Genomic DNA, 27,982 nt, shown 5'->3' on the forward strand with positions numbered 1-27,982 from the left:
TTGACAACTGATTGATATTATTTATATAATAATAATAATAAATACTGTTAAGTATAAGTATTAGGGGAGGGTGGGGCAGAGCGGCCCCTCTAAGCCAATTATTATTTTTTGTGGCTTTCAACCATAAGATCTCTTTACTTTTGTCCTATTTCGAACAAATTTATGGACATTTTGCCAAAATTCTGAAAAATTTTTTTTTTTTTTTGTGGGGCAGAGCGGCCCCCCTTCAAAAAGTGATAAAAAAAATTTTTTTTTCGTTTTTTTTTTTTTTAAATTGTTTTCATCATTAAGAATGTATTTCTTTCTCTTGACAACTATTTTTGGTTTTATATTACTCGAAAAAAATTTTTTAAAGCGTAAAAAATCGTTCACTCTCGATTACCTTAATTACTAATTGTTATTTAATAAAAAAAAAAATCAATTCTATAATTTTACTTTATTTCAAAAATTTATCAACTAAAAAAAAAAAATTTAATTTTTATAAATTTTTAGTGACCAAATTTGCCTCTTACATAAAAAAACGGCCGAAAAATATGAAAAAATAATTTTTTCGGAAGTTTCGGCTGGTCCATTTTGCCCCAGGTGTTATGCGTAGGGCTAGAAATGTGGAATTATAATAATTTTTTTTTAATTTGACGATAAAAATATGAAAAAATCACTTTTTCAAAATTTTTGGCTTGTCCATTTTGCCCCAAATGTCATGCGTAGGGGTAAAAATGCGCAAACATATCGGATTTATAGTAATTAGTCGAAAAAAAAAAATTTTTTTTTTTGGTCAAAATTTCAGGGGGGCCGCTCTGCCCCACCCTCCCCTATATTCAGCCTGTTATGTAAACAAAAATGTCTGTTGAGTGAGAGCACAAACAGCGTTATCATTTTTTAAATTTTTTCAATTGAGACGTTTCGTCCATTTTTCACGTTTTTCATTAATTTGAGTTATGATATTCAACCGAGTAGAGAAGAAGCAGTAGAAGAAGTAGAAGAAGAAATATTACCGATCATAGATGAACTCGTCACAGTACAACATTTATTGATAAGATGGATTTATTCCTCTTGTCTCTCCTTTTTATATATATTATTATACTTTTTTTTTTTTTTTTAGTTTTTACGTTTTTTTTTGTTGGTTTTCTTGGAGGTTTATTCTTCAATAATTAATGAGTCGAGCATGAATAATAAATGTAGAATAAGATAAGGAAGAAAGTAACAAAGATTTCTTTAGCGGCCTCTGACCCATCGCAGTAAAGCCTCTGCCAGTACGTCTAAATGTGCCTTTGTCTGTAAATAAAAATAGAAAAAAAATATGTATTAATATATACATTTGCGTGACTGAAGTAAAACCTACTAGATATATATAAATTCTGTATATATAGATATATAAGACTCAGCAATATAATTTTTTCTAGTTCAAAATATAAATCTAAGTGACTATTTAAAGAATAAACTTTGAAATAAAGGGGAATAAAATAAATGCATTTTTTTTTTACAAGAGGATTTAAATAATAAATTAATAGTACGAAGACACAACACCTGGTGCAAGTAGAATTTATAAAAAGTTTACACAAAGAAAAAAAGGTTATAAATTTATAATATAGTTAAGCCTGTATTTATGCACTTACGGTTTTGTAGAACATGCAGGCCTGTCGATCCTCGTCCTCTCCAGTAGGACAATCGATAAATCCGTCGCAAAGTACGTGATCGTCAATGCAACGATACCTGCCCATTCTGTCGGGTGTTGGGCAGGCAAATCTCTCCATCCCGTCTTCTGATGACGGGCACTCTGTAAATAATTATTATTTATTTAATTAGTGTAATTTATATTTGTCTAACTAATAAAATATTAAACAGAGGATTTTAAATTAAATAAAACATTTATATTTAACATTAAAAGTCAAATATTCTTCAAGCGCACAATATTCGTCATGCGCAACAGGTGGCAATAAAGAGAAATAAACTTGCTGTCCTTCAATTAGACTCATTGTTCAGGGTAATTTATTTATTAAAAATAAATGATTATTATTTTTTTTATTGTACACGGAAAGAAAATTATGGGAAGTTTTGCTATGCATTATGGGAACCATTCCCATAATAGTATGAGAATAGTTCCCATACCATTATGGGAATGGTTCCCATATTGGTATAGGTACTATTCCTATAATATTATGGGAACTATTCCCATAATGTTATGGGAACCATCCCTATAATATCATAAAATTTTTTTTTTGCACAATAGTGTAGAAATTTCCCAAAATTTAAATTTTCTTGAATGTTTTGTGCTGACAAAAAATTCTTGTTAAAAATTTTAATGTTTTTTTGCCAAATACGATTTTTTTTTTCAATGTTTGAATTTTTGTTTTTATGTTTAATAATATTCCTGTGTATTGTAGAAGTGATTACCACACTTCTTTAAAATAATTTTTTCATGATAATATGGGAACCATTCCCATAATATTATAGGAATGGTTCCTATAATAGTATGGGAACTATTCTTATAATATTATGGGAATGATTCCCATAATGGTATAGGAACCATTCCAATTGCATTATGGGAATCATTCCCATAATATTATGGGAATAGTTCCCATACTATTATAGGAACCATTCCCATAATATTATGGGAATGGTTCCTATAATATTATAGAAAGTATTCCTATAAATTATAGGAACAATTCCTATAATTATAGGAATCATTCCTATAGTGTTATGGGTATCATTCCCATAATTATAGGAACTATTCCTATAATTATAGGAACCATTCCTATAGTGTTATGGGTATCATTCCCATAATTATAGGAACTATTCCTATAATTATGGGAAACATTCCTATAATTATAGGAACCATTCCTATAATGATAGGAATCATTCCTATAGTGTTATGGGTATCATTCCCATAATTATAGGAACCATTCCTATAATTATAGGAATCATTCCTATAATTATAGGAATCATTCCTATAGTGTTATGGGTATCATTCCCATAATTATAGGAACTATTCCTATAATTATGGGAAACATTCCTATAATTATAGGAACCGCTCCCATAATTTATGGTCGTAATTCCTATGATGGTATAGGAAAAAATTTCACAAAATTATGGGAACCGCTGCTATAATTTTCTTTCCGTGTAATATTATTTTACATTAATGAGGAGCTAAATGCGTACGACAATTAATCGGTCTATTGATTTTATTTTTTTCCATTAAAATTTTTTTTGATTGATTGACGTCAATGGGTGAAGCGTTTCAATGGTTGGCACTCAAATGAAGCTTTCACCAGATACATAATTTTAAATCAATAACTTCTCCAATTTACATATTCAATATTATTTAATTGAGTTTTAATTTATCATCAGGCTTTAAATTATTCAAAAACTTTTTCAATAAATATTATCATATTTAATGGGAAAAGTAAAATTAAAAGAAATTATCACAATAAATTATTTTATGTATTTATAAAACTTCTTAGCAAAGTTTACTATCAGTTTTATAAAAGAAATCGGGTCTGCGTTTCAAAAAGTTTAAAAAAAAATTTTTTTTGAAAATAATTCCGCAGGGGTTGCAGTGCGTGGTATTAATAATAATTTATCAACAATAATATTTTTAAATTCGAGTGTACTCTGGGGATTATTAAATCTCGTGACATTTTATGACGCTATCGTATTTGCGCTCATTGTAAATTATTATAAGGTTATAAAAAAAGGTAAATAAATAATTTTTTATTACTTTCTGGGCAATCTATTAAATCGATCGTTAAATAAATCTTTCATATTTACCGTTGAGTTTACCAAAGTTTTGACCCAATAAAAATTAAGTTTGACATGTAATATCAATTTATAACGGTTTGAATATTATTTAAAGATAATTTAAAGAACATTAAATTCAACTTTTTGATTAGTACGAAAAACTTTTTACATAAGAAAATTTATAACCGCGTGAATCAATTTTTGGCATCGATATAGATTTCAAAAGTACTTCTGTCGGCTTATTTTATCGCGTCGTTTATGCGCATGCGGAACAATCGGGTTGGGCAAAGTGAAACTAAAATAGTTAATAGTTTTAATGATGATAAAGATTAATATATCCATTGAATTTAGGTGTAGAAAGTGCTAAAGGTAATAACTGTTACATCCCTTGAGGATAATAATCGTCCATATAGAAATGGCAAACGGTCACGTAATCAACTCGATGTGTTTATTTTCAACTACATTCTATATTCACATTCATTTACTCCCTTACATTTATTTTATTTAGTTTAATTATAATTTTATTATTATTATTACTATTCATTTTTTTTTCATTTCAAAATTATCATCAATTATTTGTTCGAGAAAATTATTACAAATAAATTGGGTCTATAGTCATTAAAATATTTTTCTTCGAAAAATTGAAAATTATTCACTGAATTTTTAAAAATCATTTTCATTTTTCATAATTTTCGAATGACACTTTTAGAGTAAAAATAAAAAATTCAATTGAAATATAAAACCGGGTCAAAAATAAAAGTTGATTTAGACTTGGTTTACCAAGTCGAAATTTGTAGCCGTTTTTCACAAGACAAACTCGACTTTTTTTACGGAGTTATGAAATATATTAAGTTTTCGCCTTGGTTTAGACTTAACTGGCTTACTTAGTCACGATTTAAGACGAAAAAGTTTAAATCAAGTCAAAACTGACTTGATGTAGACTTATTCGAAATTATAAGTCGAAAAAGTCAAAACTAAGGTGAAATAATTTTTATATATCAAGGCGAAAGTAAGGCGAATAAATGACTTTTTTTCGACTTGGTTTAGCAAGTCAAAAGTAATGTGAATGACTATCGTGCTCAAAGTAAAGACGAATAAGTTGAAACTAAGATGAAAAAAGTTCAAAAAGTTGAAAAAAATTAAATTTAAGTCGAAAAAGTCGAGATCTTATCAAAAAATCGTCGGCAAATCGATAACTTCAAAAGAAAATAAGGCGAAGCGAGCCTGAATCAAGTTTTATTTTTGACCCGGGAATTGACACCGTAACCAGATCTCAAATTAAAATTTTTTTTTTTTCGTGTATTTAAAATTATGAAATTTTTGTATTTTAATATTTTTAATGACTTTCCTAAGTGATTAAAAAAATGGATAAAACAATTACAGTAAAAGATGACAGATCCTGTAGCCAACAACTAGCTTGATAACTTTCTGCTGGTTTTCATCTCAAAAAGTTATTATTAATCAACACCGAGTGTTAATTAACCTATATTAAATATTCAATATACTATAATAATAAGTCATTGTTACGACTATATTATGAAAGGTAAAGTTACAATAATATCAGTAATTAAAATATTTAAGCAACGTCAACCAAGTAAAGTAATTATCCAAGCATCGGTAATGTTTGTCCTCGAGTGTATCTAGCTCGTTAGACTAACAGTAATACAACTCACATCACCAGCGATAAGTCTCTTATGTTGTACTCTCATATATTCATATATACATATGTATAATATTGCAATAACGAGATACCTCGAGAGCCAAGAATACAAAAGCTCGGTAATAAATTTGATGCCGTTACTGCTGGCAGATATTACAAGCAAAAGGTAAATATACTTATGTGTGTTTGCCTTTGTACTGATCTTATATTACGTGGTTTTGTTACACGCCCTCGAGAATCTGTTTTGGTTAATGAAATTCGAGGACGCACTTAATCTCAACTTTAAATATTTAAACAGATTTTAAACTCGACTAATAATTAAGTAAAAGCTTTTATTTTAAATTTAAATTTGAATTTCAAATTCAATAGCTCAAACTATTTATATAGGGGAAGGGGGAGGGGGTAGAGTAGGCAAAACAGGGTACCCCCAAAATTTGATAAAAAAAAATTTTATATTTTAAATGGTTTTTAAATATTCCAAAATCACTTCTGTAAATGTAATTAAGCGTTACTTTGAATTTTTTTCGGTAAACTTTTTCAAAAATCAATTGTCAGTTGAAAAATATTAATGACGTTTGTTTGATGATAAAAACTATTAAAAATTTGTTTTCTTCTTTTGTCTCCAATAAACATGTAAAATATAATTTTTCTTCATGTAAATTACTTACAAAAAAATTAAACTTAATCAAATTCGTTTAAAATCCAGAAATTTTTTTTTTTACTTTTTTTAGGGGGTACCCCACTTTGCCCGCAGATATGAAAAATTTTTTTTCCAACGGTAACTGAAAATTTCTTCTATTTACTTTGAATATCATTAAAAAAAAAAGATTTAGCGTATTCGAGTCCTCGAAAACTTGGTATTTCCTCAAGTACCCCCTTTTGCCCCTCCCTCCCCTAATATATGTATATATATATAAATGTATAAAGATCGACTTGCGGCTGTATTTAGACGGAAGTACATTTTTAAATAAAATTAAAAATTAAACAATCCTAGGTCTTGAGTCGTGTTAATTTTAGCATCGAATGCTGAATCTTTTAATAAAAAAAAAAAAGAAAAGGCATGAGGACATACATGACATGAGCAAGTATATATTTAAGTATTGATAACCGATTTATCGTTCTCATTCAAGACATGACAATGTTTAACGACCTATATTTATAATCATTCAAACTATAATTGAAAAAGTTGATGAATAACAGTCATTGTGATATATGTCCTTATCTATATATATGTAAAATGTATGTGTGTGTACATTAAAGAGGACGAAATAGATCCTTTCTCATCAGGTGACATGTGAATTGTAGATGCCACAGGTAGGTGGTGAGAAGCTTTTTCTACGATCGATAAACTCTCGTTTCTATATTTAGAATTATATTCATTTCAGTTTCTCACGTACGACACAAAGGATTTACTCAACACACAATTGACCTCTGGTACATGACATTAAATATATGAATTAATCTATTCAAACAAGATTAATTTAAAATTTTAAATTGTTCAAAGCTAAACAATAATGGCGATAATAATTATTGGAAATAAATTTTTCTTTTAGTTTTTAAGTAAAAAAGTTTTTTAATAAAAAAATTTTTAATACACTTCGAGTGAAAATAACTTTGTAATTTAAAATTTCAAGTATTTTTCAGGATATTAAAAAATGAAATACTTTTGAGTCTGGAAAATAAAATTATTGTCGGATAAAAAAAAATATTTTTTAAAAAACTTTTGAGTCTAAGAATATTTACTATTAAATTTTCTATTTAAACTTTATAGAGTTTTATAACTATTTTAGTATTCTTTTTATGAAATATTTTATACCTATATATATTTAATAGCGTGTAAGTACCTCAAGTCACACAAAATCTTGAGACACGATAAGTTAGATGGTCAAGTGATAAATCAATATCGCAAACACTAGCTTACAAACTATAAATTATATAATAAAAATAAAATAACACGATCATTGTTATTTATTTTCGATTGTCACAAAGTCACTAGCCCCATTAGCATCATTCATTTTAATATTCATTTTCATTTACATTTACATATTTTTTTTTTAAACAGTCATCGTGTTGTTTTGCATTTAAAAAGAAACTATAAATTTAAATTATTAACTTCCTAGGGTCTATAAATATTTTATAATTATCCATTAAATTGCTCGCGTGTTTGCTTTTAAGTAAAACGAATAGAAAAAAAATTTTCACTGGCACTTTGCGGACAAGCGTCATTTAGGAGTAAGTTTAAATTTCTTTGTGTAAGTTGTAGGGGGCAGGGGGATGAAGGGTTACATGACTAAATAACTAATTCAAAATATCTAATTCAAAATATCTGACGACAAAAGATCTAATGACAAAATATTAGGGTCAAATATTTGGTCGTGACACTGTTTGTATTCCTATACTTAGTAAATTTGACTAGATATAGATATACAAATACATTTAAAATTGCTACAATAGTAGCAATACTACACTGTAAAAAGAGCGGTGTTAAAAATGGACTCATATTAACTCCGCCCGGTGTTAAAATAAAATTACACCGGTGTAGGAGGAGTAATTCACCGGTGTTAAAAATACCGATGTTAAATCGGGGTAACCGGTGTAAAAGCGGAGTAATACCGGTGTAAAAGCACACTGTAAAAAAAATTGTTTGAATTTTCAAAGATTGTATATAACGCAATAAACACATACATTTGTGCTTGAAATTTCACTACTAATTTCATATAGAATTTAAAATACACGTTTTTGAATTTTCAAATTAACACTTTGGATTTTCAAATACTTTTTTTTTAATTTTCAAATAAGTATTATGAAATTTCAAATAGAATTTTTAAAATTCAATATATGTTTTATAATTTTCAATACTTGCTTTGAAAATTTAAAAATCAAGTATAAATTTTAAGTACATTTATTAAAATTCATATTTTTTTTCTTAATTTTGAATACCAGCTTGATTATTAAATTACGTATATTAAATTTAAAGCTTTTTTCATTTAAAATACAATTCAAATATCTAGTTATGAAAATTCAATTCCTTTTGTATTGTAATTTTCAAATTATTTTTAACAGTGCAGGGTAAACTGCGTCCGCTTGGAGTATTAATTTTAAAGATTATAAAACACAAAAAATGTCAGTTCTTTATGAAAATTAATAAAAAATATCATTTATTAACAAATATAGTGATCGAGTAAGTAAAAATATTCACAAAGTCAAATATTTTAACACCGGTAAAAAATATTTACACCGGCGGCGGCGTTATTTTAACACCGGTCTAGAATATTTACACCGGCGACGGCATTATTTTAACACCGCTTTCGGGGGTAAATTTAACACCGATAATTTTAACACCTACACCGCTTGGACTTACCCCGGTGATTTTTTACAGTGTATCAGAAACAATTACACCAGTAACTTCATTAGATGATTTGATCAGATATTTTTGGATTAGATCTAATTTCTTAGATATTTTGACGTTAGATATTTAGGGTCAAATATTTACTCGTGACACCGGGATGAAGAAAAATTAAATTTCACGTAATTATTGGATGCAAAGGGAGAAAAAACCTGAATAAATAATAACTTTTGATCTTTAATTAAAAGAATAAAGTATTTTTATATCCATGATTCAGGAAGATTTTGATGTATATTGTTGAGTCATCATTAAAGTATATATTTCACACGGGCGTCAAGTTATTGTTGTGATATAACTAATGAAATATCTTAAATTAATCACACTCTAGTGAACTATTTAATGAGAACTTAGCGTTTGTTCGTACGTTGGCGGACAAAGAAAACAATGAAAAATTATAAGTGAATAGTAAATTAAATGTTAGAGGTAGGATGAGCTTAAGAGAAACGTCAAGTGAATGCTCAGAGTAAAGTGGTCAATCTTAGCTTAGTTATAATAACTAGCTTTTCTATGAAAAAGAAATAAAAAAATGAAGAAGATAAAAAACAAAGTTTAAAGACTGAAATAAAAACAGAAAAGTTGAGAATAAAAAAGGTAAAGTAAGAAAGAAATCAAGAGAAGAGTGTATGGAGGCTTCGTTCAATGGGGTGGTGCTCTAGTTCTAAGAATTCCCGGGCACTCCCTTCTTTCTCTAGCTTATTTCTTTCAACATCCCCCGCAAGCTCTTCTTCGTAGCCGCGTAGTCTGCGAGACGCCAGTATGACCTCGTAGTGTTTCAGATCCCTTATTCTGCTATATATATATATATATATATATATATATATATATATATATATATATTTATGTATACGCCGTTTCAAGAATCTCGATAACTTTATCCCATACTAGAATCCGCTACTGATACACAGAAAGGCTTTTGCTTGTTACTTAAATCCTTTAACGGAAACCAAGGTAACAAGGATCGAAATTTTATTATCTCTACAGGTCTTATTCTTTACTAAATATATTTATTTATTTATTTATTTATATACTCTTCACTTTGCCTACTGCATAGTTTTAAATATATTCATTAATATTTTAAATTCAGAGAATACACTGTAAAAAATTCGCGGAGTGAATGCGGATTGAATGAATTTTTAATTATTCACTCCGGAGGGGAGTTTTAGAAATATTATTAATGAAAAATAACTCCACTAAATAAAATCGAAGTAAAAACTCGCGTATTACATTGCTGATCAACTGATACGCGCACACACTTGCACACACACTCACACATATCCACATACACGCGCACACACCCGAGCACACGCACACACTCACACATTCGCACACACGCACTCGCATATACACACTGCTTAACAGTTTAATATAAATTAATTTCAATGTTAAAACTCCGGAGCGGAGTGAATTGGGAGTGAAATTAAATCCGAATTCACTCCGGATTTTTTACAGTGTAAGAAAAAAAAAATTAGGATATCTTTTATTTAAAATCTGGCCGATTAAAGTTTTATACTTGTCAGTACCAGCCCTGAGTCTAGATTGTCTATCTATTTTTTATAGAATTTATATTCAATCTCAACCAAAATTAAAATATCAGTTGAATGTTTGGAGGCCTTGGGGTATCAGACAAGTCTTCTGGACGAACACTAGCACACAGAAGTGAAGACAAAATTTTTTTTTATCAGCACCCTGAGTCTAGATTTTCTATAGAAGTTCTTATTGTAAAATACTTAATCTTGTCTCATTGAAGAGTAATTTTAAATCCGATAGCACAAAATGAGCAATGAAAATTATATATTTATCGGATGGGAAATAAATAAGATCAGTAAAGTGGAGATATATTGAGGATTTTATGAAGACATTATTCTTCAGGGAGTATTGTTTTATTCTCGATACTCGCAATTCTATGTATATAAATATATATATCTGTATATGTATATACGGGATTTCTACCCTTTATTGCACACACAATTCGTATTTCTATCTCTCGCTAACCACAAGGTATAATTCTATTGATTACAGAGCTATCGACTAAAGAGGAACTCGATGAACAAATGTTTCCCTCTAAATTATAGACTCCGCTATCGTTGGTTGTTTAAGTCTAGCTGACAATAATTGTCACCTATTCTATAGTCTACATTGTTAAAAGCCATCTAGCCATACAACTAAATAATACTATTCAGATAACAAATTCAAATTCAATTTATAAATCCTGCAAATAATGAAATTATTTTTATGCACAAAGAAAATAAAATACATAAATTCATTAAAACTATTTATTATCTACAGAACAACTAAAACTGTCAGTATGCGCGCCAACACAATTAACATCCGGTATAAAATTATTTGAAAAACATTTATCTGCGTTAGTCTATTGATGCTTTTTTATTCATAACTTTTTTAGTCATTAGCAATTTTTATCTCGTTTTTTTCTCTCATGTCCCTGGGCGAAGCGGATTTCGAGGATCCTCCTTACGAATTGAGGGAAAACGAAAATTTAAAAATTTGAATTAGGGGAGAGTGGGGCAGAGCGGCCCCCCTAAGCCAATTATTACTTTTTGTGTCTTTCAACCATCAGATCACTTTACTTTTGTCCTATTTCGAACAAATTTATGGACATTTTGCGGAAATTCTGAAAAAAAAAAAATTTTTTTGTGGGGCAGAGAGGCCCCCCTCCAAAAAATGATAAAAAATTTTTTTTTAAACTGTTTTCATCATTAAGAATGTATTTCTTTCTCTTGACAACTATTTTTGGTTTTATATTACTCAAAAAAAATTTTTAGGTGTAATAAATCGTTCACCCTCGATTGGCTTAATTACTAATTGTTATTTAATAAAAAAAAAACAATTCTATATTTCTTATTTGTCATTACTTGGAACCCAAAAAACGTATTTTTTAATTTTTTGGATTATAAATAGTTTTACTTTATTTCAAAAATTTATAAACTAAAAAAAAAATTTTATTTTTGAATATTTGTCGTGACCAAATTTGCCTCAGACATAGAGAAGCGGCCGAAAAATATGAAAAAATCATTATTTGACGATAAATATATGAAAAAATCACTTTTTCAAAATTTCCAGCTTGTCCATTTTGCCCCAAATGTCATGCGTAGGGGTAAAAATGCGCAAACATATCGGATTTATAGTAATTAGTCGAAAAAAAAAAATTTTCATTTGATCGAAATTTCAGGGGGGCCGCTCTGCCCCACCCTCCCCTACGATATTTTTTACTCAAGTTGTAAATTCTTATAAAATATTTAAAATTACATTTGCATAATAAACTCGATAATTTACGTATCATTTATTCATTAAAAGTGTATCGGTTTCAAACTAAATTATACACTAAGCGCATTAATGAGATATATATAATCAAGATAATTGATGTAATTATAAACAACTTGGATGTTATTTGATACTAAATGTGTACAATTAATTGAAATACTATATTTACTCAGTAGTTTGTGTATATCATATTGTTTAAAACTAGTTCATATGATTGCTCCATTTATGCGCCCGATTCTCTTCATAGACTGGACTAATCTATAAATATTTATGTTTTGTAATATTTACGATACTATTACCAATAAATAACCCGGGAACTTTCGAAAAACTAATCGAAAACTTTTTATGTCAAATGATTTTATTTTTTTAAAACGATTCGATATTACACGTAATAGTAATAAAAAAAGTAATATTGATAACAGCGTTTTTTATTATATTTCATAGCGCGATTGTTCCAAGTAATTACTGTTGTTCGATATTGCAGTGAAAAAATTTTATTGGAAAATATAAACGAATGTGAAGAGAGAAAAAAAGTTAATTACTAGTGCGTAATATTTATTACGATTAAAAAATCTAATAAATATTTCAACGAATTTTCGACAGTCACTTTATTGTTATTTTTATGCGTGTTTTCGTCTCGTAAAATTTATACAACTCATAAAATTTCACAAAAAAAATATAAATATACATTTTTTAATTAAAAACTTTTAAATGTTTTCTGTCTGATTCCACAGCGAGATAAGTTGACAAGAAAATTTCCAGGAAATTCACAACAATCTTACCGGAAACTCGATAATTATCCTGATAATTAATGCAGCTCTAATTACCTACAGCTTGAATAGATATTTTAATTGAAATGCAGAACACGGAAAGTTTTCTTTGTAAAAATAACAACAATAATTAAATTGTCAATCCACTGAAGTATTTTTTTTTAAACAATCAATAGTTAAAATAAAACTAAATAATTATTCTGGTACTCTCTAAAACTAAATTAGTGAAAAACCACTAATTACTTGTGAATATTCACTAATCTAAATTGTCCAAAGTATACGACTATGAATTAGTGACTATTCACTTTTTGAATTAGTAAAAAAAACAACATATAGAATTAGTGAAAATTTCACTGATTTAATTAGTCAAAAATGTACTAATTCACTTGTTGACGAGGATTTATTTGGAAAAATATTATATCGTTGCTAATAATATTGTATCAAAATATTATTATTATTATGATTATTATTTGTAATTGATTATAAAATTTTTTTAGCAACTTGATCGACTAAATTAACAATTAAAATAACTTTCATACGGTAAATATTTATATCATAATTATAACTCATAACCTGAATCTATTGTCAATGATGGTTTTGATTCAGGTTCGGTAAAAAAAGTTGGAGTAAAAATATAAAGCTATTAAAAAATAACAAGATGTATTATTTAGCAACAAAATTAGGTTTTATTTAATTAACTTACTTGAATTAATACTGTTCAGTTGTATTTAAAAATTATCGTAATTAATTTTGCCCTGAATTTGATAATTCAACGATAGAATAAAAAGTCGTTAAGCGAGGCGCCACTAGTAATCATTGTAGGATCCGGGGAATCACTAATGAATTAGTGAATCTAATTCAAAATCACTAATTTTGTAGTGAATTTTAAGATTACTATTTCAATTAGTGAAATTTTCACTTATTTAGTTTTAGAGAGTATAAATTAGGGGACGGATGATTGTATAGAGTTTGTAAATTGGTACATATGTTAATAATTACTTCGTTCATTAGCTGTCTACGCCTCCTTACAAATCAGGGAATTAATTAGTATCAGCGAAGGGGTTTAATTCAATTTATGACTCGAGAGTGAAACTCACGGTTGGTTATCATTAAAACTAAACAATTTGTAACCTTTGACCTATACGATGAGTTAAACTACTTGAACACGACGTATATAAATATGTGGGTACGCTTGTTATAGACATTTGTAACTGACAGTGAGTACACATGTATATGCTCTATTTAACTTTCCACTAACATTTAAATGTTTCTATACGAGATATTTCTATAAAATTATTTGTTACGTGTAAATAAATTCCCCTGGAAATTTTTTCCCACTCGAAGAAATAAAATATGACGTTAATTGTTTTTTTTTTATTTCATTTTATGATCGGGAACAAATATTACGATTAATAAAACCGATATTGAGTTATTTTTATTATTAAAACAATAATCACGTATTTTAATTTTTTTTCGCTCAAAATAAATTTACTAATAAAATAAAATACATTTTTTATTGAATGTTTATAAAATAAAATTAAGTATAAAAATAATAATAAAAACTATGATATTTTTTCCATAATATATTTTTCTATCTCTCACCGGATAATTCTTAAGTAAATATAGCTCTGTAAAAAGAAACCGTTGCAAATAAGGTACCGTTGGTGAAATCTAATTTTAAAAGTTTACCCAATAAATTATAACTTTCTCCATTTAATTAACATAGCGAAATTCAACTTTTTTCTTTAAAATTACAACTCGACAAATTTTTATTTCTTGCCATCCCACGGGTAATTCTATAAGAAAAAAAAAATAAAAAAATTCAAATTTTTTGCAAGAGAAAATCCAATAGAAAAAATATCTATTTTAGAATTTCCGCTATAAATAGACTGGAAAAATTTATAAAAAAATAACGGAAGAGGAAATATATAAAAGTATACTCGATAACGGCAGTCTTGCACTTGTGTATGCACAGGTCAAAGCACCGGCTGAGCGATGGGGTTGTGTATGAGGAGTAAAAAAAGCAACCAAAGAAAAAGGGATAATAGAGTAGGTAGGCATTGGACGAAAGAGAAATAGGGAATTCAGCAGCAGTAGCAGCCAGCAGCAGTAGCTGCACACACTGCAAGTAGTAGCTGCACACACTGCAAGTAGTAGCTGCACACACTGCAAGTAGTAGTATTACGTAGTGAGTAGTAGGAATGGATTGGCAGTCAGCCGAAGCGCCCCCAGTGAGTGCAACGGTCGCTTAAGAGCGGCGCCGCTTATGTCACTCTCTCTCCTTCTTCTTTACATTCCATTCCTGTCCCTATCGCGCTATTCTCTTCGCCTACAGCTAAATCTACCCTACCAAGTAAAGTCTAGGCACATTTCACGCTACTTTTTTGTCTGCCGTCTACTCTCTCCCTCTTTTTCTCTCTAAAGCTTTATATCAATCGCACTTTGATTTTTAACAATGAATCTTACCCGGTCTCTGCTAAATTTATTGGCTATCTATAAATTTTTTAAAACGTTAGATAAATCAGCCTCCGTCCCAATTTATTTTATTATAAATTACACCCAAGATTATTAAGTTCAACAAGTTATTGCAACTTTTAATTTAATAAAATATTATTTAAAATTAAATTTGTAACTGAGTACTTATTGAATTTAAGTAAATTATCGAGTTTTAAAATAAATATTTAATGAACAAGTTTAATGGTATTTAACAGAAGTAGGTCACGATCCAAAGAAAATCCATGAAAAATATATTTTATGCGTAGAAATTTTTCACTGGGTCTTAACATGCCTTTTTTTTTAATAATTAATTTAAAAGTACAGTAATGTAGAGTATATGTGATAACTTTCGAAGCTTATTTCCGTACTTTTTTTAAAAATCTTTTATCTTCTTTTTTTCCCATTTACTTGTCCATATATTTTCCCTGTCTCTAGTGTATATTTTCCCTTCTTTTATGACGAGATGAAATATTCACCTTGGCCTTATTGCTCCCGCTGGCCATTAATTATGGTCAAGATTCTCTTACTTTGCTGTTGTTTTTTTTTTTTTTTTTTTTTCATTTACTTTTATTTTTATTATATTCCATCTCACCCCCTCGTCCAAAAAACTTACATAATTAGTTTAATTATTTATGAATTCAATTAATGCGCTTAAGTAATTTAATTTCAATAACTTTCTTAATTGATAAAATAAATTACATAATAATCATACAAACAGCCGGTAAAATAATTAAATGTCATTTTATTTTTAGTGAATATTAAATATCGCAAGACAGGAAATAAGATTTAAAAAACACGGAAGAACAAGAGTAATAAATTATTTTATCCCTTTGATGTTATCTCATCAGTGTTAAACCATCTACAAGACTGAATAAAAGGGCTTGATAAAATCAACGTGTCGCAAATAATGCCAACATTTATTCTCAATAATAATGACTCATGTTAAACATTATTATCCCCCACATTTACTTGTTATTATTTTTCTTTAGCATAAATCTTGTAAACAATAAAAAAAAAATTGACTGTTCGATAATAAAAAAAATGATGTCTTTGATGTCATTTTAAATTTAACACAAATTGGAATTTCATCCACGTCTTTATCTTAATAGAAATATTTATGGAAAAACTAAAGACTTTTTTTTTTGTGTTTCTGAGTGACGGATATTAAACCCCAGAGAGCTTTGAAATTGTGAAAGCTCAAATCACCGCTGACTATAAATCATAAAATACGAGGAGCGGGATAGTACCAACTTTTACTGACATGTCGCTCACGATCGTTACCACTGATTTTCTCAACTCACCCTATATACCCTCCCCCTCCCCCTCTCCCCCTCCAGCTCCTAGATTCTACGCTAGACTTTTCAAAGACCGATACTTTTTCCGTCGCGCGGTTTCTTTTTATATTTTTAACCTATGAAATACAATTCTATTTTTAACCGTATATTTCTTTCTGTATATAAATATAAATATATAAATATTTTTCCGTGTCATGTGACATGTACCGTCATACTGGAATATCCTTGGTGATTTATCTTTTTTTAAAACTACCGTTATTCACACAGCAGGATAATGTAAGATTATTTTATTTATTGTTCAAGGATTTTACTCACTACGATCTTATAATTTAACTCATTTATCAAATCTTATCTCTTAGATAAATTTTATTCACTAATTAATAAATTTTTAATTAAAACCTCTGCCATAAAAGTTTAAACCAAAAGCTTAATTAATTATTTTTTAAGCCCGAAAAAAATTTTTTTAATAAAAACTTTAAAACTTTTTTTTTTAATTCTATTACGTTAATTTTGTCCTCAAGAATTCCATTGTGGCTCCAAAACTTTCTTCTCAATAAGACAAAAAATAAAAAACTTGTTTTAATTTAAAAGAAATTAATTTATTCAGTGGATTTTCTTATTATTACACTGTAAAAAATCATCGGAGTAAGTCCAAGCGGTGTAAGTGTTAAAATTAACGGTGTTAAATTTCAACACCGAAAGCGGTGTGAAAATAACACCGTCGCCGGTGTAAATATTCTGTACCGGTGTTAAAAAAAAACTCTCCGGTTTTAAAATAACACCGCTACCGGTGTAGATATTTTACTTTGTGAATATTTTTACTTACTCGATCACTATACTTGTTAATAAATGATATTTTTCATTAATTTTCATAAAGAACTGTCATTTTTTGTGTTTTATACACTGTAAAAAATCACCGGGGTAAGTCCAAACGGTGTAGGTGTTAAAATCGGTGGTGTTAAATTTCAACACCGAAAGCAGTGTGAAAATAACGCCGCCACTGGTGTAAATATTCTGTACCGGTGTTCAAAAAAAATCTCCGGTGTTAAAATAACGCTGCTGCCGGTGTAAATATTCTTTACCGCTGTTAAAATAGTTAACTTTGTAAATATTTTTACTTACTCGATCACTATACTTGTTAATAAATAATATTTTTTTATTTATTTTCATAAAGAACTGACATTTTTTGTGTTTTATAATTTTTAAAGTTAATACTCCAAGCGGACGCAGTTTATCCTGCCTTTACACCGGTATTACTCCGCTTTTACACCGATTTTACTCCGCTATTACGCCGGTTACTCCGATTTAACACCGGTATTTTTAACACCGGTGAATTACTCCTCCTACACCGGTGTAATTTTATTTTAACACCGGGCGGAGTTAAAATGAGTCCATTTTTAACACCGCTCTTTTTACAGTGTAATCTTTAAAGTTAATACTCCAAGCGGACGCAGTTTACCCAACTTTTACACCAATATTACTCCGTTTTTACACCGGTTTTCCCGTTTTTACACCGATTTTACTCCGCTTTTACATCGGCATTTTTAACACCGGTGAATTACTCCTCCTACACCGGTGTAATTTTATTTTAACACCGGGCGAAGTTAATATGAGTCCATTTTTAACACCGCTCTTTTTACAGTGTATTGAAAAAATAAGTACTAAATATTTATTTACTGACACAAAAAATAATTACGTCAATATTTTTTAATTAATAAATATTATTTTTGTCCTACAAAAGTCTAGTCGACCGAAAAAATAATAATTAACTGATGGCTGAAAATGCCACGTACCTATCATAATTATAATATAATTATTTTTTCTTCCACAAAGGTTCTCTCTACACCCATATGATATTTTTTTTTCTTTACTATGTTTTTATTATTATACTAGTCTTTTATCCTCCCACACTTCCACTTCATGTGAATAAATTTAATTTTTTTTTTCCCTTGATAAAACTGACACGATATAGCCTGACAGAAGTGTTTTATATAAACTATTGCATTAATTAAATGAGTTGACATGTAAATTGCACTTCTTAATTGAGTAATTTATATTGACATTTAAATATACGTTGACTTTTAATTATAATTTTAATTACCGACAGGGCAGTTTTTGAAAAAGAAAAAAAAATTATTTTTTTCTAACATATATGAATTGATGAGCGTTAACCGTTTAAATATTTGTCAAGCTAACTTGAGTTTTTAAAAAATATGTATGTTCACTTTAAGTCTATTAAACTGGTAAAATACATGCAACAAGTGGGGACAAAGTAAAAGCGAACATCATACACGAAATTCAGTATATTATGAAATGAAAAGGATTATATTTGAATGGACACATAAAAAAAGGATTTCTTGGCGCAAGAAATATTTTGCGTTATAAAATAAAGACAGAAATTCTCTTATAAGACTAGAAAAAAAAAATTCGCGCAAGAAATTTTTTCTCTCCTCATGAAAAATTTTTTTTTCAATTCATATTGCAGGAAATAAATTTTTTCTATGAAGGATTTTAACGTAGCATACGTAAAATTCAAAAATGTCGTTTTTTTATCCCATCTGGTTTTTATAAGAACATCTTACTCTCTGGTGTTTTTAAGACAGCGTACAAATGAGGGTAATAAAAGTTTTTTTGCTAAAAAAATATTTTAACGTTACTTTACAAGTATTGTATTTTAAACAATAATGTGAGAGTTGTATAATAGCTGAGATGCACTTAGACAGGAAAATAAAGCAGTTAAAGGGATATTTTATATCCGTTAGACCTTAGACCTTAAACTCCAGACCTTTGCGTTAACATTAACCATGACCCGCAGTACTGTTTAAATGTTCCGCCATAAAAACCCTTCAGTGTAACTATTTTTCTTCGCTCAACACGAAAGTTAAATAAAAACCCACACGGATTAAACTTACATTAATCCTAATTACTTTTGTGTAAAGGATAAATTATATAAGATTAGTTAATTGGGAGTACTTTTTTTCATTTTAAATAATTACTTATGTCCTTGGGCTCAACATATAAAATCTTATTATTTTTAAAATTTATGCCCGAGTCGAAATATTAGACGTAAATTGAACGTTTTAAACGTAAATTGACAGCTTTTAACTTATTCAAAACGTAGATTGGAGTATCATAAATCGAAAACGTAACTAAAACCTATTTAGACTTACAATAAGAAAACATAAGCATTCCAAAAAATTTTTTTCATCGATTTTGTACTCCTGGATTATAATCACGTCAATTCCCTAAAATTTTGTCGTCAGCCTTTCTGGCTCTTGAATAAAAAATTCATATTTTGAAAAAAAAATTTTTTCAGTTCATACTCTCTAAAACTAAATTAGTGAAAAACCACTAGTTACTTGTGAATATTCACTAATCTAAATTGTCCAAAGTATACGACTATGAATTAGTGACTATTCACTTTTTGAATTAGTAAAAAAAACAACATATAGAATTAGTGAAAATTTCACTGATTGAATTAGTCAAAAATGTACTAATTCACTTGTTGACGAGGATTTATTTGGAAAAATATTGTATCGTTGCTAATAATATTGTATCAAAATATTATTATTATTATGATTATTATTTGTAATTGATTATAAAATTTTTTTAGCAACTTGATCGACTAAATTAACAATTAAAATTACTTTCATACGGTAAATATTTATATCATAATTATAACTCATAACCTGAATCTAGTGTCAATGATGGTTTTGATTCAGGTTCGGTAAAAAAAGTTGGAGTAAAAATATAAAGCTATTAAAAAATAACAAGATGTATTATTTAGCAACTAAATTAGGTTTTATTTAATTAACTTACTTGAATTAATACTGTTCAGTTGTATTTAAAAAATAATGTAATTAATTTTGCCCTGAATTTGATAATTCAATGATAGAATAAAAAGTCGTTAAGCGAGGCGCCACTAGTAATCATTGTAGAATCCGGGGAATCACTAATGAATTAGTGAATCTAATTCAAAATCACTAATTTTGTAGTGAATTTTAAGATCACTATTTCAATTAGTGAAATTTTCACTTATTTAGTTTTAGAGAGTACTTCTATCTAACACTATTATATCTTTTCATATATTATGATATCAAGGTTATGAAAATTGTGATTACAAATATTAAAATAAATTAATTAATGTTATCATTAAACTAAAATCATAACTCATAAAATTACCAATTTTTTACGAACCAAAACTCAAAAAAATCGTTCAATTTACTTTCAAAACGTTAAAAATATTCAATTCACGTTTAAAACGTTAAGAACGTTCAACTTACGTCTAATATTTTGACTCGGGTGGTTAAAATAAAAAAGATTTGAAATTTAAACTTTAAAAATTTTAAATTCGATTTCATTAATCGGAGTTTGGTAATGAACATGTTTGGTGATAACTTAAATTTTTGTTTTAATCTTTATAAGGGATCAAAAAAAATATCGTGGATATTTTTTTTTTCCTTAAAAAATTGATTTTTTAATTAAAATAACATTATGAGAATCTGAAGTATGTCATTACCCTGCCCACAATATTAAAAAAAGTATATGTAATTTAAATGCAATTTATAGTTGGACTTAATTATGAAAAAGTCGAATTTGTTATTTTTATTAATAGAAAAATATGTAGGGTAGAGTCTGACAAAATAGGGCACCCATTACTTTCATTACTTTATTTTTGAGAAAAAAGTCCAAGATCAAAATGCCGGGTCATTTGAAAGTTAATAAAAGTACAGTATTATAATTTGACCCGGTTTCTAGTAATATTCCGGACAGTGATAATTTTATAAAAAATCAAACTTTTACTTCTGCGGGCCAGTTCCAAAACACTCAGAAATTTTCACATAAAAAATTTGAAAAAGCTCAAAAATGAATTTTAATAAATTGATAATTTAAAAAAGTATCGTGGGACTAAATTTTGTTTATAAACCCACAGATATCTTTAAGAAAACAGCCAAAAAATAATTTTATTTTTTTTGCTTGAAAAATAAAAATTGGCCAAGCATAAAATAAAAAATGATACTGAAGTCAGCAGACGTCTAATAATTTTTTGATTTTTTTTTAGACGATAAACCAGAAGAAAAAAAATATTTGAAAAAATTGCACCTGTAGTTTTTTAAATTTTCTACATGTGCATATTTTTATTTTTTTTTTCTTCAAATTTAATTGTTCAAAAAAAAATCAAAAAATTTTGAATTGTCTGCTAACTTCAGGATCATAATTAAAAAACCAAGTCATTAAAAATTCTGAAGCCACTTTAAAATTTATCATTTCCACAAACCAAGAACAATAACTGATAGATAAAGTAAATAAAAGTCCATGTATATAATGATAATAAAAACTTACCAATTTGCGGAACATCGTACTGGCGATTGCCACGCGCAGTTCGCAGCATTAGCTGGGACGCCATGCTCCCCATGGCAACTTCAGGGATACTCGAGCCTAGGAACGGTGGTGGCTGTCCTTGTTGGGATGTAGAACGTGATTCTACAGGCTTTCTCCGTCCCCCTGCGACCTGATTTCTCTTGCCCAATGTCCTGGCATAGGTATTCCCGGCGGGTAATCTCATATCACCGTTAGCCTGCTGGATTTTCCATGGATAGTCAACTACTACATTAGGCTCAAGGGACCAGACCGACGACGAGCTTTTAAGTGACGACGACCTCCCTCCTACTAAATTATCTCTTCTCTCCATTGATCGTCCATTCAAATCATATTGATTTCTAATACTACCACTATTTCCACTACCACTACCGCTACTTCTGCTATGTCCACTCGACATTTCATCAGAGTCACGTAAACCACGTTTATTATTGTTATTACTATCACTACCACCATGATTTGAATGTCTTTCTTTACTTTTTAAGTCTCTATGTGTGTCCGTATTATCCATTGCCGAAGCTGTTAATTTATTTACAAGTCCTTTATTAATATTATTCTTATTATTATTATTATTAATATAATCACGTGAATTATCATTTAATCGATTATCAATAAAATCTCTTGTGAAATGACGGTCGTCATAGAGATTCCAATCTGGTGGTAAATCATAGGGTTCTTCATCAAATCTCGATGATGAATCTGATTCACTGGAATATTTTTTGTTGGCATCATCAATCGACTGATCGACATTTCTCAGCCGATGATCGTGTCCGGAGGATCTTATCTGCGTGTGTGGATAATGCGACCCAGGATGATTGCCCAACGTCAATGCAAGTCCAAGACTTATGTAGCACATCAGCCAAATTATTTTACCCGCCATATCTTTGCTGTTGTCTGTAATGTGTGATGCCACTTTTCACCAGCAAACTAAATAAACTTTTATTATATTTTTTAAAAATACAAGTGTTCCTTCTCAAAGCGGCGGTTACATTAAACCCGGCACTTGAGCCTGATAACTTTTACCCAACTCACTTTGGTTATTTTTAAAAAGTCTTATTTCGTTTAATTTCACTGAGCCGTTTCCGAAGTCCGACGTGTTTAAATATCTCACCACAGATCGATTGTCGACAATACGTGTTATTTAATTTTTTTTTTCTATTTATTATTCGTTGTGCTTATCTCACCGTTCGTCGACGTATGAGCTTTGTACGTGGTTAGAGTATAAAAATGAGAAGCAAGAAGGAAGGCTTTTTTTATGTACCAGGGAATTATTTCGAGGATATGACAAATCGGAAGGATCTCTTTTTGATAATGGTAAAGTGAAAAACGAGAGAGGCGAGATACAGAGATAGAGAGAGAGAGGAGAGAGAGAAGAGAGAGAGAGAGAGAGAGCAACAGAGGAAGATAAAAAAGTGCGGAAATAAGAGGAAGACTTTCGCTATTGGAGAGGAATTAAGGAGAACAAGAATGGACAATAATTTGTTGTCTTCCTCACTTTTTTTACTGTCTTGCAAGTTTTCTTATGGTTATTACTGCTGAGTGCAATAGTCAGGTGGATTTCCCAGCCGGTTGTCGTCGGTATTAAAATCCTCTAGTTACAAGAGCTTTAACGATCTTCGTACTCTTGTTTAAATGGCTCTCGAAGACGAGACTTTTTGTATCCTCCTGAAATCATGTCATTATTACAAAAGTGTGTCCTATTACTTTGTAACAGAATCTCAAGAGTTGTGTACACAAGTGCTCGGTAATAACAGTGACGTTGATAAAACCAGTGCTTATTAACATGATAATTAATTTTGTGCCGGTATCGAAACTCGCCATGGTGATCCTCGTGCATTGGTGCATGTGCTATTGTGCTCTTATTTTGTGCGATAAAACTTTACAATGATTATTAACATTTACATTTACATATATTTCATTAATTTGTCTGAACCATATAACTTATATTAATATAAACTAAATTATCTTTAATATAAATACGTTATTTGTTATTTTAACCTGACAAACTTTATTCGGTAGCAAACATTAACTAAACTTCAGGAGTGTTTATTCCCTTATGTCTGTGTCGGGGAACCCTCACAGATGTGGGAGGGTCGTCTTACACGACTTCTCCCCTCATAAAATTCCCTCGTAACCTTCACTATAACCCAAGTACTAGCGTCTTACAAGCATTGACGTCGCTCATTATACATACACATATATATCTATATATATATATCTACTATATCTACTTTAATTAGTATTTATCTTTATTTTGTTATTTTTTTGTATATATTTATTTTTCCAACACGATATTTAATACGCTCTAGATAAATATAACCATAAAAATCTATATTTTTTATTTTTATTCAAATATTTATTTCAATAAATATATAAGTATATCTCTATCAACAATGCAACATAACAACGCGCGTCCTTCGCGATGAAAAAACGTTACTATTTAAATATTTACTCTATAGACATCTGTAATGGACGGCATCTATACATATAAATATAAATATATCTATACATTATTTACCAATGTACCTCTTCATAAATAAATAAATAAATAAATACTATATTTTATGTATATGTATAAGTATATAAATATTCAATCTCTAATTTTTTTTTTTTTTTTTTTTTTTTTTTTTGTAAACTTTACGCGGGTGAAAAAAACATTTATAAATATACACTATATTCTTTTAGAGTTTGTTATTGTTTTTTTTTTTTTTTCTTTAATTAATTAATCATTATATACATATATAAATGTGCACTTGCATGCTAAGGCATTTGGTGCGTTAATAATAATAATTATCCTGTAGAATAATTATTTATGTGCGTTTACACATGTAACACGTGCTCAGTAGTGCTTATTATAAATAAGTGCTTTATTTTATCAGTGCAGTAAAATAATAATAAATAAAAAAAAAAGTTTAAACAAAGTGAGTATACAAAATACTTCAAATATAAAACATTTAGTTAACATGAAATATTTTTTTCAGTATTTTTGTTAAAATATCACAATTTAGTGGTTCCGTAATAAACAAATAACAATTAAAATTAACAACGAGGTAGCGGTGTGCGTCGGTATTTATTACAATACTCAATAAAAGTATATAAGAAAATAAAAAACAAGCATTCGAAGAGTTTTTGAGTTAGTGAGCGAGTGCAGTCGACAAAATAGCTCGATGCCCTGAAGCGTTTTTAGTAAAACCGTGTTGAGGCAACAGTGGAAAAGGGCCGCGTGTGCTCCGGCGTAATCAACAGGTGTCTCAAAAGTGCATAAAAAATATAGAGACGTATTGTGAGAAATAAATCATAGATCATTGTCTATGTTTTATTTAAGTCAACATCACTTGTTGATTTTAAAAACATTTCTTTTAGATTTTTTAATTTACGTACGCCTGTTTGTTTGTACAGTCTGCTGTTGGCGGAATTGCGTGTTCTTGTATATGCCGGTGGTGAAGACGTTGACGTTGACGTTGACGTTTAAATACGGATAAATATTAAATACTTGGTAGTAGAGATGACGTTGCTCTAGCTGTTGTGTAAGTACTCGCAGTACTTAAATATACAGTTATTTAATATTTATTGTGTGTTACTTTAATCAAAGCTAATTATTTAAGAATATCGATAAATGGAGTTACTGATTTTTTTATCTGATAAACAATATCAGTATCAATATAAATATATTGACAGTAGTAATAATAATAGTAGAGTTTTACAGTAGTGAATATAGCAACTGATTATTTAGTGACAATCCGTTTCCGTTAACTGAAGTAACATATACCTGAGCACTAGGTTCACTTCACCGTCAGATTTTATTTCCCCTTCTATAAATCCGTTTTCCCACCCAGTTCACTGATACGTGTGTATATGATACCTCTTCACCTTTTTCAAACTCGTCTGTATTTTTAATTATTTATTTAATGAAGTATCTGTTTTCCTTGACCACAACTTTATTATTATTATTATTATTATATGTAGAGTGTCGACGTCAACGGTAGCGTGATAAAGACCCGTGTGATCATTCACACCTGTAATTTATTTTTCACTACAACTCAATTACTTTGTTTTGTTTACTTCAATGTCCCCGTTTTGTCGAAAAAAATTTGAAAAAAAAAAAAATAAAACAGTACCTGTTATTATTACTATGATTATAATTGCAACTTTACTAATAATTTTCTTCTCTCTCTCTCTCCTCTCTACTCTCCGGTATTTTTGATAAGTCGGGTTTGTTTTTAACTTTAGTCGTTTGTTAACATAATAAATCCCGAAGGGAGCTTCTCTTCGCTCACTTTTCTTCTTCACCTTCTTCACAAGTGCAACAACTTATTATTCACTCACCTAAATTGTGTCACTTAATTATCGCGCACCGCTACTTATTAAAGTAAACCAGACTTCACTTGGTTACTTAACTTAACTTTTATTTATTTATTATATTTATTATGCGCTACCGTCACAGACACTAACGGCGCTCGGCATAATTTTTTTTTATTTCTTCTTACCGAATACAGACAAAACAAAAATGAAAACAAAAACAAACGGTAGAAAAGTCGGTAAGAGCAATATCGTAACTTTAAAATATAGTAACTGCAAACAACAATATATATGTATATTTAGTTTTAATTCAGGCAGTTCTTGAGTTTGTAATTAAGAAGAGTAACATTTTCGCCACCTCACCTCAGGCTTTACTAGCTGAGTAATCAGACATGAAACTCGTTTCAAGTATTAAATGCGAGAACGAATCTGAGGAAGAACCAACAGAATAATAATAATAATAATGAAATTATTAAATTCCTTCCTCAAAGCAATAAAATAAAAGTTCAACTACTTTTTTCTTCTCATTCGTAGATTTCTTGTAACAGTCTTCAGTAGTTAACCAAGAAGAAATATTTATTTTTTATCACGTTTAGTAAACCAAGTCCACAAGTCGGATTACACATATAAAATATAACAAGTCATATATATATGTGTGTGTAAATATATATTTATTTATATTAATATATTTATATATATATATATATTAACATCAGTCACGAATAATACTTGAAACAAAAATGATCTTTTGTAATGTTTCCCGGCAACGCGACAATCAGCCTCTACAAAAATCTGCAGCTGAGCCGGAGCCGTGAAGCTGTATAGTGAGCAAAATCGACGTGGGGAGGTGGCGATCGTTGGAGGGTTGGGGATGATGGTGGGTTAGTTTAGCGAGCGAGCCGGCTGGCGCCCTCACCAGAACTAACACCCACGCTGCGCGTTTCTCCTCATCATTTTAATGCGTTGCGCATACCCCCAACATCAATTCAAACTCTGGCACCCCCACCATCACCATCACCATCACCAGCACACCCACACCCACAACCACCCGTACTACATTATACGACACAGATCACACAGACAACACAGCAAAAGCCCTTACGACCTGCACGACTTTACTTACTCTGTCCTCCTCTTTGTACTCTACTCTATCAGCCTTTACCCAACTTGAAACCTATACGCTCTTCTTTGTATGCCCTGTCTCCTGATTCACCCTCTCTCGGCTATACTGGTTATACTCAACCGAGAACTCTCTTCTCTTCACTTCTCTTCACTTCTCTTCTCTATCTGTATCCATACACACCCTCATCTTATCCTCTACTCTCTCTCTCTTCCTGCTTTTAGATTTTACCCACAACCACCTAACCCGACGTCAGCATACACACAACAACTACTCTCGCACCTTCAACCAGCCGCGACGACACCCCCTTCACGCGCTTTTACCACTCTAGCTTATTTTACCTTTTTTTTTTTACTTTTTTTATTGAAGCACACGCAACCAATACCTTGAGGCTCTTTTATATAAATCACACACTGTGCAACAGACACTGGGTATAAATTTTAAGAGACAACGAATAGAAATAATAATAATAATAATAATAATAACGGAGACAGAGAAATAAAATCCACAGATGCCGAAGTGGAAAAGCTGATGCTTTGT

At 29.4% G+C, this 27,982-nt stretch overlaps 1 protein-coding gene across 1 annotated transcript; it reads right to left on the reverse strand.

Annotated features, from left to right (window-relative positions):
• Nucleotides 1-819: 819 nt before the first annotated feature.
• Nucleotides 820-27,222, reverse strand: LOC130666761 (uncharacterized). Its single transcript, XM_057468012.1, has 4 exons — nt 25,405-27,222; nt 21,988-23,688; nt 1,617-1,777; nt 820-1,275 (listed from the first exon to the last, which is right to left on the reverse strand). Exons 2-4 carry the CDS (start codon nt 22,901-22,903, stop codon nt 1,216-1,218), a joined length of 1,137 nt encoding a protein of 378 aa, XP_057323995.1. The 5' UTR covers nt 22,904-23,688; nt 25,405-27,222; the 3' UTR covers nt 820-1,215.
• Between the last annotated feature and the right edge of the window lie 760 nt (nt 27,223-27,982).

The sequence above is a fragment of the Microplitis mediator genome, chromosome 4 (genome assembly GCF_029852145.1).
Source record: "Microplitis mediator isolate UGA2020A chromosome 4, iyMicMedi2.1, whole genome shotgun sequence".
Lineage (NCBI taxonomy): Eukaryota > Metazoa > Arthropoda > Insecta > Hymenoptera > Braconidae > Microplitis > Microplitis mediator.

Bases quoted from the DNA above. Each gene is read 5' to 3' on its own strand.
- LOC130666761 (XM_057468012.1), bottom strand. From the start codon at position 22,903: ATGGCGGGTAAAATAATTTGGCTGATGTGCTACATAAGTCTTGGACTT. The intron at 1,778-21,987 runs GTAAGTTTTTAT...AATTATTTACAG, and splicing joins GTACGATGTTCCGCAAATTG to AGTGCCCGTCATCAGAAGAC. The intron at 1,276-1,616 runs GTAAGTGCATAA...TTTTATTTACAG, and splicing joins CCTGCATGTTCTACAAAACC to ACAAAGGCACATTTAGACGT.